This window comes from Mustela nivalis (genome assembly GCF_964662115.1).
Source record: "Mustela nivalis genome assembly, chromosome: 16".
NCBI lineage: Eukaryota > Metazoa > Chordata > Mammalia > Carnivora > Mustelidae > Mustela > Mustela nivalis.
Genome location: NC_139035.1, coordinates 12,209,263 through 12,224,663, shown reverse-complemented (window position 1 = coordinate 12,224,663; position 15,401 = coordinate 12,209,263). Strand labels below are relative to the sequence as shown.

The window sequence follows — 15,401 nt, the reverse complement described above, 5'->3', positions numbered from 1 at the left end:
GAAGTGCTTATTGAATATCTGCCATGTGTAGATGGTATTCTCAGCTCCCAGGAGGACAGGGGTGGAGAAGATAAAAGCCTTGTTTTATCATAGTTTCAGGTGTGTGTGAATGTTATGAAAAAATAAAACAACTTTGTGATAAAAATAATACAGTTTCATCGTTGTGATAGTGAACCAAGTAAGCTGCTTTAAGGAGAGTGATCAGGGAAGGCCTCTCTAACCAGGTAACATTTGAGCTGAAACCAAGTGTTGAAAAGGCAGCAGGTTAGAGGAAGAATATTCTAAGAAGAAAGAATAACAAGTATGAGAGCACGCTGATAGGTGAATGAGTCGTTTATACACACCTGATAAACCTCTTATACCTAAAAGGCGTTTGTAACCTAACTTTTTCTTATCAAGTATGAAACTGATACCTTAGAAAAGTAGTTTTCAGACTGTATGGCATCTTTATACTTTTCATTATTGAAGTCCTCATGGAGCTATTTTTGCTCACATGGACTATATCGATAGATTAGAGTATTAGAAATTTAAATGGCTACATTTTAAAAATACATGTTCATTTTTAAAATAACAATTCTCTAAATATGTTAATGTAAAAACAAGCATTTTTGTGAGATGAGTAGCGTTGTTGTTGTTTTTATATTTTCCAACTCTCATGGCTGGCTGGATTCTTACGTGTTTCTGTATTCAACATTTCTGTTGCAGTATGTTACAATAAAATATATGAAGCAAATCCAGCCTCACACAGACATACAGTTGGAAAAGAGAAGAGTATTTTTAAAGGCTTTATAAGGAGTTATGGATATTTTTCTTTGATGTTATCCAAAAACTAGACAAGTGGTGGTTTCTTAAAGGTTAATTGTAGTGTGGACTCTAAAATTATATCCATGAACTTGTACTATAGTACACTGAAATCTTTCGGAATCTTTTATCCATGTGTGGTTTTATAATCTCTGCATTGGCCTTTTTGGAAACATTGGTTCACTGCATTCTTCAGGTCTTCCAAACGTCGACCCATTTCATTGTATCATATCAAAGGATGATATCAAAGGATCCCATTTGTTACTTGCCACCAGTCTTATCAGGAAATTCTTCAGATATTAAGTTGTCAAGCTCATGATGATAGATATGTTTTCTGAAATTCTAATTTTTGCTTAGAAACTGAGATCGGCAAAAAGTTTTCCTAGTTATTTTCCATGAACTGACAAGCCAACTTTACTCATCTTTTGAGAAAATGTCTGCCAAATAGCCAAGTCTGAATAACTGTGAGGTTTCATGGGGAAAAAATGACTAGTACATCTTATAACTCTAATAATTACATGGCACTTTTCCTGGAGACAACCACTGTGTACCTGATGTGTGGCTTCTGTTTTGTCAGAGAATAATAAAAAGACATTTGCTTACAGGTTGAAATTCAATAAAATTAGTAATTTTTACTGTTTTATCAAGGACATTTGTAAGTGCATCTGGCTTCCTTCCTTCCTTCCCTTTTAGTGTGAGTGCACAGTGGTAAAGAATGCAATGACTGCTCGGACAGTTGGACACTGCCTTGGTTCTTGCTAAGGTGACAGCAATTTTAATCATTGTTTTGCTACCAGTGGTGAAGATAGTAGCTTGATGTTCCAGGAAAACCATGAGGTTTTAAAAAACGTTACTCGCTTTGAAAATTTCAGCACAGCTACAAATTGTTGCTGAGAATTCAAATAAATGATGATGCTCTCTTGTTAGGTGATGCTCATACAAGCAAAAGAGCACATCTAGCCATGTTTGTAGATTTTCCATTTGTGCGGCAGAGATAAAATTCTGCAGGTGAGCTATTGAGTCTTCATGTTTGCAGCTATATCTTGTAAGTTACTTAATAAGTTACTCTAATGCTGAAAAGTGGCAGTGCCTTTATCTCTAGTACTGACTTTCCACGCGGGTATTCAGGTGGTCAGCTGCAGAACTTCCTCATCTGTTTCGTGCGCTTTTCCAGCCAGTGCATTACGATAACTTACCCTCTTAAGATTGCTAGTTTAAAAATCAGTATTTTGCTTTTAAAGAGCACATTTGAAATAGGCTTTTTTTTTTTTTAAATTCTAAATAATTAGTCTCAAAATGAAGCTTTAAGTTAACTGGTACCATGTAATACTTTCTGAAATGTCTCATTTTATAAGGCACAATAAGCCAAATTCTTAACATCTGAAAAATCGAAGGATAGCTTTAGTCATATTTTTTTTTAAGTTTTGCTTTTCTTTAGAATAGATTCTTTACTTCCATGAATTAGGAAACTCTCTGATATGTCAGTTTTATCTTTTTTAGCATCTTTAGACCTAGACAGTACAGCTGTGTGTTCAGAAGATGAGTCTTCTAAACTCTTTGTCAAGCCAGTGATTCATTTTTAAGTATATATAAAAAAAAACCTTAGCAAGTAAACTTCATTTGGAATAAAATATTGTTAAATTCTTAAAAGGCAATTTTAGATAAAATCTTAGAAAAATCTTTCAGAATTCTTTTGCAAAACATGGCAATGTGTACTTCCCGATACATTTCTCTATAAGCATAAGGAAAACTTAAGGATTTTGAAATAATGTATTGGATGATAATGAGGTTATAGAAATAATAGTAGTTATGTCAAATACAGTAAAAGCACAGGAGAAGAGTTGAGAACTGAGTTAATCTCAGAAAATATATTTGTATACTAAACCTGAACCTACTACCTTAGAAAATTCTAGGAAACACAAGAATGCACAATGAGGGCTCCTGGGTGGCTCAGTGGGTTAAGCCGCTGCCTTCGGCTCAGGTCATGATCCCAGGATGCTGGGATCGAGCCCCACATCGGGCTCTGCTTCAGAGGGAGCCTGCTTCCTCCTCTCTCTCTCTGCCTGCTTCTCTGCCTACTTCTGATCTCTGTCTGTCAAATAAATAAAATCTTAAAAAAAAAAAAAGAAAATGACAAAAAATATCTTAATGGCAGAAAATATTTTATGTAGACATCCATTGAACTAGTGAGGGGAAGTATTTCATATCTTATATATCATTTAACATGGCTAAATGAGCCAAGCTTGATCATCTTGTCTGTATTATATTTCCTTAAATATAATGTATCTTATCCCAAATATTCATGTTATTAGTAACTTTTGCAGCACTCAGTGTCGTTTTTATTGGGTCAGAATGAAAAGCAGCACCTTGGAAAACACTTTACACATACATAATATAAAAAAACAATCGCCAACATTAAATAGTTTGGCTTTTGGTAAGAGTCTGCCCATATTTCCTACGTCATACTTAGTCTATTTTTCTAAAATGTAGACTATTCAAGATATATTTTATTGCTAAAATAATTAGCTTATGGTGTTAAAAGCTTTTTCTTAATTAAAAGCACATCCCAAAATATCATAGATTGAGATAATGACCTTGAATCTTTCAGACAGTGTCACTCAGTGAAGCAAACTGCGGCAGCACCCTTAAATCAGAGCATCTTGTCTTGAATACTGCTTGGAAGTGGTGTTGGTGTGAGCCCATTTGCTGGTGGGAGTTTTGCTTTCAGTTGCATTTCTTACCCTACCCCCAGTACCTGATGTTTGGAATATGAGTTACGATTTGAAGTATTATGTTTCTCCTTTGTTGATTGTGTTCTATTTATGTCCTTAGAAAACTTAGGCAAGTATAATTTTTTTGGTTTTCAAGTTTCTGCTCTTCTCTCTTTCCAAAGGGATTTTGCTGTAGGAATCTGTAACAAAATCAGTGAGATGATTCAAGGTATGTATGTTTCATTCAGTATTATGAAGTGACTTATTGGGATTTGTGTTAATATTAATAGCTCTTAACATTAACTACTTATTTATTATGTGCTTGTCACTGTTCTATTCACTTATTCACTCCAATAATATTAAGCATCTTCTAAGTGCCAAAATTGTTCTGGGTGCTTAGGATACAGTAGTGAACAAAACAGAGTCCTAGCCCTAATGTAACCTACATTCTGGTGGCAGAAATGGGGGAAGGGGTGGCAGTAGACAAATAAAAATAAAGCAATTGCTATGGAGAAAAACAAGGTTAAAAGGATGGAGTCCCCTGAGTAGAGTCCGCACCCCGAGGTGGAAGGGGGCACTTTATATTTTGTATATGTTGATGAAGGAAGGCCTCTAGTGAAGTGATATTTGTGTGAGAAATACAGATATTTAGGTGAAGAGCACTCTGATCTGGGAGAGCAGAGGGCTGTTAGAAGCTCTGGCGCTGTCTCCGTGCTCTGTTAATGTTCCTCCAGTGTCTTCCAGTTCCAAGTAAACTCAGATCCAAATTCCTTACCATAGCCTTCAAGGCTCTACTTTTCAAATCTCATCTTCCATGCTATGCTTCGCGTGTATTGGCCCCACTTACGCCTGTCCTGGTCCTTAAAGGGAACCCTGGGGCTCCAGCACTGCGCAGCTCAGAGAACACCACCTTCTTTGTATATTTCTATGAGGCATTCCTGTGAACTGTGCAACTTGGCACACTTGGCTGGGCAATACTGTTATGTCTGTTTTACAAAAGAGGAAATAGAGCCACATTAGAATTACTTGAAAACCAAGATCCAGTGGTTGAGCTCTATCCTGTTCTCCTTTCCTTTGTCCTTTTTTTTCTCCGCCAAAAAAGGGCTCTCCTGCAGAAAGCTGTCATTTAAGGGAACGCTCATTCACTGGGGATCACGCTCATTCACTGGGGACCACTCATTCATTGAGCAGTTTCTATTGACCACTGGCTCTATTGGGCAAGAGCACAGCAGGAAATAGATGTCATGCTCAAATTAAAATAATCCAAGGAGGGTTGAAGGAAGGAACAATTACAAAGGTGTAAGCAAGACGAACCGTAGGGGATAATGTATCCAAGGGTGCAGAGAGGAAATAGTTCCCAGAAACTTGGAGTCGTGTGCAGGGGCCACTGAAAACTTGACCTTCAGTGGGATAGGACCTGATGTGACCCCACAGAGAAGGATCCAGAGAATAAATACTCTGTCCTCTTTCTTCTCCCTCCCATCCCCTGCTGGGGCACTTCACTGGCTAAACCCAAACAGTGAGCAAATAGCAAGGGAGTGGATGGAAGCTGGAGAGGTGAGCCTCCTGACGTGCTGGACTGTTGTCTGTTGGGCGATGGTTATTTGAGTATTTTGAAATGTAAGAATGTATTGATTTGTACACCCAAGACTCGTTATTGTTTAAGTTCCAGCTATAAAAAATTTGAAGCGAAAGAACAGGAACACGGGGGCTGAAAGAGAAAGGGGAAAGTACAGGAGAGGTAGTGAGGAGGGCCAGTGGAGGAAGAATGGAGCCCAAGATAAGGAAATGGTGGGGGAGTTTGAGGAATAAAGTATCCTTACACTGAATTTTAAGTTGCTTGTGTTTCTGCAAAGTAAAGCTCTTGAATGTCTCTGAACCAGTAACAATGTCTGTGAACACGGAGAATTCCATGGATTGCTGGGTGGAGCACAGATTTGCCGAGGAAGAAGGAAGGGACAGGACACAGGAGTCTGCCGTGGGCAAAGGCCTAAGTAGGGAGAATACTGACGAGACTTTTGTGATAATCCAGTCTAGAGATGGTGGTGGAAGTGGGCCAGTGTGATAGCAGTGGAAGCAGAATGGCATAGTCAGATTTGGGTTATATTTTAAAGATAGAACCTAAAAGCTTTGCTAATAAATTTGGATGTGGGGTATGAGAAAAGGTAATCAATAAAGACTCCAGGGTCAGAGGAGTGATAATGATGAGGCTGTCATATACTGAAATGGGGAAAATTGCAGTTTTGTGGTGAAGGTCAGAAGTTCTCTTTGGCCCTAATTACAGAATGCTTCTAACTGTGCATTGCAAGGGAGGTGACCAGGAGGTCATACGATTTCTGTTATCTGAAGATCAGGGGCAGGGTAGAGGGGTACGAGGTCGTCTTTAGCGTATAGCTGAGAATGGAAGCCATGGGATGATATCACTTCACTCAGGAAAGGCATTGAGAGTGAGAAGAAAATTTATTACCATCCCCAAGGAACACCAGAAATTATAGTGTGGGTAAAAGAGATGAATACAAAGAGATTGAAAAGAAATAGCCAGAGGAAGAACAAAAACCAGGAAGAAAGAGTTTCAAAGACAGGATGGTCCCCAGTGTCAAATGCATTTGGTACCTTAAGGGACAAAATACTAGTAACATAAGCACCACATGTATGACTAAGGCGGGAAAACCAGGGAGTCAATACTCTGACCTCATTTTTCTACCTGCCATCTCCGGTGGCTCTCTGGTTTGGCCAGACTTAAATAGAGGCCAGATAGCAAGGGAGTTTGTTGATGTAAACCACCCCTGGATACTGAAACTTTCTTACATATTTACATTAACAGTTACTTCACAGTGGTGAAGCAGTGGTCTGCAGAGTATAAATTAGCTTTTGGCTTATACCCAGTGAAGAATGACTGACAGTTTTTTGTTCTCTGTGATCACAAAGGCATGTTGTAGAAGAAAAGAGTTTTTTGTTTGTGTAGCTCCAGTGTTGTCAGTAAAAGATGCATTGGAGTTCATCTCCATGGAGTCCCATCTGTGTAGGCAATGAAAAAAGGCATTGCTACCCAAAGTTCAGAGAACCTCAGAAACCCTCCACGTATAGTCTGTTCACATCCAGATCTTGACTTAGTGTTGAAGGAAATAAGTAAAATTGTAAATATAATTGTAGCCATTGAGTATGTGCATATGTAGGTGTATGTGTACTTGTATATACATATCTTTTTAGCATGCCATGAGAAGGAATAGACAGCAAATATGACTTTGTTCTAGCGTGCCTTTTCAACGAATTATCTCCTGTCAGCCTGTCGCCTTGTAGTCACTGAAAAACTAATGTTAAGATAAATGCTTTTGAGGGAAAAAAAAAACTATTAAACTTAATTGAGTTAGCTCTAGTATAATTATCTTTAATGTCATAAACGTAACTTTAGCATACTTTTTGTTTTTAAATCGTCCATGTTGCTAATTGAATCACTTTTTTTTTTAAAGATTTTATTTATTTATTTGAGAGAGAGAGAGATTATGAGCAGGGGGTAAGGGGAGAGGGAGAAGCAGACTCCCCACCATGCAGGGATCCCTGATAGCGGCCTCCATCCCCAGACCCTGGGATCGTGACCTGAGCCCAAGGCAGACGCTTAACCGACAGAGCTGCCCAGGCATCCCTAATTGAATTCCTTTTAAATGTGAAATGTTACCAAGGTGACAGTCAGGAGTCTGTCCCTAACAATTCCTCTGTGTCCAGGTTTGGCCACACCAGTAGACTTGAAACTGAAGTTAATCCCCATCCTCCAGCACATGCACCACGATGCGATCCTGGCATCGAGCGCCCGGCAGCTGTTGCAGCAGCTGGTCACGTCCTACCCCTCCACCAAGATGGTGATTGTCTCTCTGCACACCTTTACTCTGCTTGCGGCTTCGTCTTTGGTTGATACGCCAAAGCAGGTAATTTCAGTTTTCTTTAAATTGCCTTTTCTTCGGTAAACTATTGCATATTAAGTATAAACTTAAAAAAAAAAAGTAACCATAAGCTTTGATCATTTTAAGGTGCCTTCCCTGATAAAGATTGCTTTCATTTTCTTTTGCCTGCTTTTTTCTGTTCTGTATTCATAGTTCTAATTCTTGGGAGCCTTTTAGGAACAAAAGGTGGAGGGGGTGGTGCGTGGCAGAGTGTGGGGTTGGCAGGAGAGAAAAGAAAGAATCGAGTATTCAAAGCCAGGTCCTACGCTAGAACCTTACAGGTTAAGGAATAGTATATTTTTATGCATGAAGAGAAAGTGGCCCAAACATGGACACATGGCTAAGAAGTGACAGGGCTGTGATTGAAAGGGAGGGGAGTCCTGTCTCAAATCTAAAAGTTTTACTAAATTGTACTACACATCCCTGATGGTAATTTCAGTGACAGTACTGTTCATGAATGCCTTTTTTTTTTTTTCCCCATAGATTCAGCTTCTGTTGCAGTATCTGAAGAATGACCCTAGGAAAGCAGTAAAGAGACTTGCTATTCAAGATCTGAAATTACTTGCCAATAAAACGCCACACACCTGGAGTAGGGAAAACATTCAGGTCTGTAGAACTTTGAACATTAATATTTTATAGAGAAAAATAATACAACAAGTAAAAAATCATTTTACTTTACGCTTTTTGTATCATCTTTGTCATCTTTTAAATGTTTGAATATGAAAAGTAATTAAGGGTATTGTTGATATTTGTGGCAGATGTTGTTTTTTAAAGTGGCAAAGTAAATAAGGAGAACTTTTATCCTTTCATGTTTTAGTTTCTTTTAGTGAGTTAGACTTGCTTCTCAGTTTCTTAAGAATTTTCCCATAGCAGCACTAAGGCTGATTATAGAAGTCCAGTGAAATCATTTATTTAATTCATGTCTCCTTTACTCACTTTAGGGAGAACAGTTGGTGCTGACGGTGATTTATTAGAGAGAAGGTGCTGGAAGTGTAACTCAGCAAAGTATATTTTTCCTTTTCATGGAGAGGAAGGACAGTCTTAAAGTTATCTTTTGTAAATACAAGAGCAGGTCTCAATCTCTAGACAAGTAATGTGGCGTCTTTTATAGCATTTTTTCCAGGTTAAGTTAATGTTGAAATTTGTTTTTTCTCAGAACAGGTTTTTGTTTGTTTTATCCATTACTGCTAACAGATGCAACATTTTCTAAAAAATGCTTTTTAAAGTGAAATGGAAGATTGTTAGAAGTTGACCTTTATTTTCATGGTTTTTATTACCTCTTGGTGTCATTATAGCTACCGTACAACAAAAACCTTTGAATTTCAGATTATGAAACTAAAAGCTGCTGTGTTAATTGGTTTTTTTGCAGTTTTCTAAACATATTTCAGTATATTGTGATTGATAGTCACAAATATCCCAAGAGATAAGCAGCTGTTAGTGTTTGCATTTAGTAGATGAACAAATTAGGGTTCAGAGAGATTTAATATGCTTAAAAGAGCTTCCTAAGAGGACTTAATTAAGATTTTAATTAAGAGAGCTCTGTCCTCTAATGCTTTTTCTACTAAATAGTACAGTCTTTCCGAGAAGAGAATGTACTCAGCCACCGGAGGGAACCGAATCTGGTGAAGGCACTAGATCACCCCTTCTCATTTTTCTCCTTATTGTATGACAGCTCACACATGCATAAAAGTATGTAAAATAAATATTTAATAGTTCGAATAATTGTAAATGAAAACAAGGTAGCCACCATCCCACTAGAAACAGAACACTGAAGGTTCACAGAAGCCTGCCACCTTCCTTGGCATGGTCCTCCCTCATCAGAATCGTAAAGCCAGCCTAAAGGAAACCACTATTTTGACTTCTGCGATGATCATTTCTTCACTCTTTATTGTTTTACCACCTATATATGCTTCCCTAAAAAATAGTGTTTGCTTTTTCTTTGTATTTCTTGTGCTTAACATTATACTGATGAGACTCATACATGTAGTTGCATGTTTTTTCCCTTTAACTGCTGTGTAGTATTCCATTATTATATGGAATGGACTACAGTTTACCTGCTCTTCGTGGGTTATTTCCAACGTGCAGCTCTTGCAAACAGTGCTGCTACAAGCATTTTTCAGTTTATCTCCTGGCATTTATGTGCAAGAGTTTCTTTATATGCTTAAAGAGTGAAATTGCTGACTTAGAGGATATGTGTATTTTCAGCTTTACCGGGTAAATTCAAGCTGTGTTCCAAAGTGACTGAACCAATATAGATTCCAAATAAAGAGACTACCTATTGAACTACGTCCTTAGATTACATTTTTACCAGTTTAGAAGTTGTAGTTTTAATTTTTATTTCCTTGATTACTAAAGAAGTTGAATATTCTTTTAATTGTTTATTGATGATTTGGATTTCCTTGTTTGTGACATGGTTCTTCCAGTCTTCTTTTTCTGTGGATTTGTAGTCATTCTTTGTATATTCTGGATACTTGCACTTCAGTGGCCATTGGCAGGCTCTATAAATTTCAGAAGCAGCTGATCAAGTTTCACATAAAAAAAGTTGCTAATTTCAATGGGATTCCATTGAATGGAAAGATAATTTGTAACAAGTTGATATCTTTACAATGTTAAGTCTTCTAATGCATGAACATGCTATATCATTTCTTTAGATCACTGTTCTACAGCTTTTGCTTTCCTCTCTTTTGTCTGATGTTAATGTAGTTACTTTAGTTTTCTCCTGGGTGTGTCTGTGTGATAGATTTTCAACGTTTTAGGGGCACCTGGGTGGCTCAGTCGGCTACAGGTCTGCCTTTGGCTCAGGTCATGCTCTTGGGGCCCTGGGATCAAGCCCCACATCAGGCTTCCTACTCATCGGGGAGTCTGCTACTTCTGCTTCCCCCACCCCCCGTCACTCATGTTCTCTCTTTCTCTCAAATACATGATAAAATCTTAAAAAAAAAAAAAAAAGATTATCATTGTTTTACTTCCCATCTTTCTTTAATGCATCTTTATGTTTCCATTATGTCCTATGTCAGTTCTGCTGTACAGACCTTATAATACGTCACTCATTTATAACCCTCCAAACTCTTATGTATTCTTATCATGTACCTTAATTCTGTCTTCAAACAATTTTGTTTTATAAATTCCTTGATCATTTGGACCTTCCACTGTCTTCACTCTTCTTGCATCTCAGGCTTTCTCTCTGGGATACTTTTCCTTCTGTCTCTGGAAAGTCCTTTAGTGAGGGTCTGTGGTGGTAAGCTCTCCCTGTATATACTTGTCTTAAAATGTCTTTATTTTGCCCTCAATCTTGAAAGACACTTTTCTCTGGGAGTAGAATGCCCAGGACATCGAGGCTACCATTCTAACTGTCTACGGATTTCCATTATTACTGCTGAGAATAGCAGTGCTCTTTTGAAGAAATTTTTTTTCCTGCTTTAAAATTTTTCTCTTTGACGTTCTGCCCTATGAACCATCTGATTATAGATTTCTATTTAAACTCTCTAGACTATCGATTTCTCGTGAATCTTAAGATTGGTGCTTTTCAGTGGTTCTGGGAAATTGTCAGCCATAATTTTTCTCAGATATTGCCTTTCCTCCTGACTCTCCACTTAGATACATGCTGGCCCTTCTGTCAATCCCCCAAGTTCCTTATATTCTTTTTTCTATCTTTCCATCTCTTCAGGCTGTGTTGTGGATACTTCTCCTGTTTTAGTTCAATAACTATTTCTCGAGCTTATCTAAAGTCTTTGCAGTTGTATCTCTGCTCTTGATTTCTGTTGGCCCTCTTCCGTAGTACCCTTTTTCCTCACATACTTGGCAGTTCTTTTACCTTGAGCTACTCCTTTTCCCTGGAAAAGTGTGTGTGGGAATTCTCTGACGAAGAATTTCTCTAGAGAAGGCTTGGATTAGCTTCTGGTAGGTGGAGAGGCTGGATAGTGATACATACTGGAGAGAAAAAGTCAAGAAAGAGGATGAGTGAGTGTGAAAGGTGGAGGCTGCCATGTTGCACGAGGCGGTCAGGGGAGCTCTCACTTAGAAGTGGGCACTTGAGCAAGGACCTAAAGGAGGGACCAGCAACTCCACGAGCCTCTGAAAGAAGAACATTACCAGCAGAGAGAATAGCAAGAAAGGTCCTGAGGTGAGAGCATTCCTGAGGGTGAGGTCACCATGACTATGAGGGGAGCGGAGTCAGAGGTGCTGGAGGATGGATGGAGCAGCTTGCGGATCATTTAGGGCCATTATTATTTCTTAATTGAAATATAATTGACATATAACACTGTACAGCATGTTGACATGATACACTTACATATTGTAATATGATTGCCATTGTAGTGATAATTAGCACCCTATTACATTGCATAATTATCATTTCTTAATTTTAATGGTTGGAATAGTTAAGTTCTAGAGTCTTGGCAAGTTTGATGATTATCATACAATATTGTTGTCCATATTCGCTCTAATACACATTAGATCTCCAGGACTTACTACTCGTAAGTTTGTACCCTTAAACAACATCTGTCTTATCCCCCCACCATCCCAAGTCAGACAGAGAAAGACAAATAGTGTATGATATCACTTACTCATGGAATCTGAAAAGGCCAAAATTATGAAAGCAAAGAGTAAAATAGTGGTTACCAGGGGTCGGGAGCCTGGAGGGCAGAGGACATTAGTAACTTGTTCCGAAAGAGTCTCTCTGACTTAGATGTACTGAGACTAGATTGCAGGGACATAAGGTCAGAAACATAGAAAAACATTTGGGAGGTGACTGTATAAGTCCAATTAGAAAATACCATGGTTATCTGAACCCGGGGAAGCAGAGAAAATAGCAGGGAGAAGTGGAAATATTCTGGATATATTTGAAAGGCAAAGCTGACAGATTTACTGGCAAATTATTCACAGAGTATAAGAGAAAGAAAGGATGATTCAAGGTTTTTGGCTTTAACCAATTTACTTGGAATGGTAAGATTCTGTGAAGCTTATTTCTTGAAGATCAGGAGTTCGGTTCTGACCAAATAAAGTTTACGGAGTCAGACGTCCAAGTGGAGGTGTCAAGGAGTTGGAGTTTAATGAACAGATCTAGATGAAGTTGTAAACATGAGAGTCATCAGATTATAGGTGGTATTTAAAATCATGAGACTGGATGAGTCACCTAGGGAGAGAGAATAAATGAGAAAATTCAGGGAATGATGAAATGAGAAGTAACTAGCAAAACAGCTTGATAAGAAGCAGCCAGTGAGGTAGGAGACAAGTGGAGATAGTTTTACAGGAAGATGGCTGCAGTCCATCGTGTGAGATACTGCCGTGTATTTGTATTCTCCAGGACATGAGGACTGTAATTCGCCTTTGCATTTAGCAGAATGAAGTCATTGGTGACCTGCATGAGGAGAGTTTTATTGGAGTATTGTGAGTACGAGACTGTTGGGAAAAACAGGAGAGAGATCAGAGACAGTAAATACACAAGGAGTTCTGCTTTACGACGTCCGTCAGAGAAAGACAGATATCATTTGATTTCACTCATGTGGAATTTGAGAAACAAAACAAAGGGTCATATGGGGAGAAACAGGGAGAGGCAAACCAGGAAATTCTCTTAACTGTAAAGCACAGACTGATAGGGGCGGCTGGGGGGCTCAGCTGTTTCAGCATCTGCCTTTGGTTGAGATCATGATCTCAGGGTCCTGGGATGGAGCCCCAAGTCAGGCTCCGTACTCATGCAGGGATTCTGCTTCTCCCTCTTCCTCTGCCTCTTCCCCTCGCCATACCCTGCACTTGTGCTCACTTGCTCCTCTCTCTCTCTCTCTCTCTCACACAGCTAAATAAATAAAATCTTTGAAAAAAATAAAACTGATGGTTACTAGGGAGAAGGTGAGGGCGGGTTGAATAGGTGATGGGGAGGAAGGGGGGCACTTGCTGTGCTGAGCGCCGGTGATAGATGGAAGTGCTGAATCACGAAATCGGACACCTGAAACTAATATTAACACTACATGTTAACTAACTGGAATTTAAGTAAAAACTAATAAAAAATAACGGAATTCTTCTTTAAAGAGCAAAGAACTGAGATTGTATTGCTAAAGTATACCTTGTCTCTTTGCCTTTTGTTTTTATCATGGGAAGAATTTAAAGAAACATAGAAATGCCATTAGACTAGGGGAATAGAGGACTGCCAGAGAGTTAAGGGATTTGAGTGGAGCTATGTATAGACATACGGTGTCTGGTATATACATAAAAATGCTTTTTTAAGAGTAGCTCTAATTAAAGGTAACATTATTCTACAGTTTTCCTTGTTGTATACTTTGGCAGATTGTAGGGTTGTGGTAGTGCTATCTTAGTAAAACGAATTGGGGGCTTTCTCTTTCTATGTTCTGGAACGGTAAATAGCTTTGATGTAGAAATTTTCTGTCTCCTGAAGATATTGCTTAAAATGTGTTATAAGTCCATCTGAACCTGGAACTTTCTCAGGGATAGTATTTTGAGAATATTTCCAATTACTTACATGGATGTGGCCCTATAAAAGTTTTCCACCTCTTCTTGAACCAGTTTTGATAATATTTTCCACTTAATTCACTTCTCAGATTCATTAGTATCAATATAGAGAAGCTTTATACTTTTTTGGTATTTTTGTGTTTGAAATTTTATTTTCATTTTTTTCTTACTGTTTATGTTTATATCTCCATTTTCTTAATTAGACTTTGCAGAAGCATGGCTTTCTTGTCTTTTTTAAGTGCTTGAACGCTTATTTTTATTCTTATTTAATAATGAAAGCACTTAAGGCAATTAATTTTCCCCTTAGTGCGGATTGCCCACTTTTCCATAAATTGTCTTCTAGTGCTCTCATTGCCCTTAACTTGAAATGCATTTTTCAAAAATATTTTATTTATTTATCTGAGAGAGACAGAGATAGTGAGAGAGAGCACAAGGGGGAAAGGGGAGAGAAGCAGACTCCCCGCTGAGCAGGCAGCCCGATGAGGGGCTGGATTCCAGGACGCTGGGATCATGACCTGAGCCAAAGGCAGACGCTTAACCAACTGAGCCACCCAGGTGCCCCCGAAATGCATTTCTTAATAATCAGATTTATTGTGGTATAATTTATTTTCAGAAACCTTTCTAGGTATACTGGTCAGTGAGTTCTGACAAATGTCTGTAGTTGTGGAACCACCACCACAAATGAGATACAGGACATTTTCCTCACCCCAAAAGTGAGGAAAATGTCCTATATTCCTTCAGCCTCCTCTGCAGTCCGTCCTTTCCCCAACCCCTAAGAGCCACCAATCTGATTTCTGTCCTTGTAATAGTGCCCTTCTAGAGTGTAAATGAAATCATACAGTGTATAGCCTTTTAGGTCTGACTTTTACTTTGCACAGTTCTTTGATATTCATCCATGTTGTTGCATTAAGCAGTAATTCATTCCTTTTTTTATGCTAAGTGGTATCCCAGTGTATGGACATGCGACAGTTTGTTTATTCATTCACAAGTTGACGAACATTTAGATTTGATACTATAAATCAACCTACTATGGTACAGGTCTTTTGGAGACATTTCTTGCGTCAGTACCTAGGAGTTTTAACTGCTGTGTTGTATGGTAGATGAATGTATTACTCACTTCGTAAGAAACTGCCAAACTGTTTTCCATAATGACTATACCATTTTACATACTCACTAGCAGTATATGAGAATTCTAGTTCTCTGTCCTTCCTAGCACTTTGTATTCAATAAGTGTATTGTGATATCTCATCATGGTTTTAATTTGCATTTCCTTAATGACTAATGATATTGAGTATCTTATAGGCTTTTCATCTGTATCTCATTAGTGAAGTGCTTATTCTAATCTCTTTTGCATTTTTTGGGGGGGGTTGTCTTATTGTTACTGCGTTCTTTATATATTCTGGATACAAATATTTTGTTGGCTGTGTATTTTGTAAGAATTTCTTACTAGTATGTGCCTTTACTATAGTATCTTCTGGAGAGTGAA

The 15,401-nt window shown here is 38.3% G+C and overlaps 1 protein-coding gene across 2 annotated transcripts in view; it reads left to right on the top strand.

Annotated features, from left to right (window-relative positions):
- Positions 1 to 15,401, top strand: part of INTS7 (integrator complex subunit 7) — a 92,045-nt gene that overhangs the window by 25,974 nt on the left and 50,670 nt on the right. For both annotated transcript variants that reach the window (XM_082702394.1, XM_082702395.1), the window contains 3 exons: positions 3,695 to 3,741; positions 7,236 to 7,435; positions 7,934 to 8,056. In XM_082702394.1, the coding sequence (XP_082558520.1) occupies positions 3,695 to 3,741; positions 7,236 to 7,435; positions 7,934 to 8,056 (370 nt within the window). The remainder of the gene's footprint in view (positions 1 to 3,694; positions 3,742 to 7,235; positions 7,436 to 7,933; positions 8,057 to 15,401) is intronic.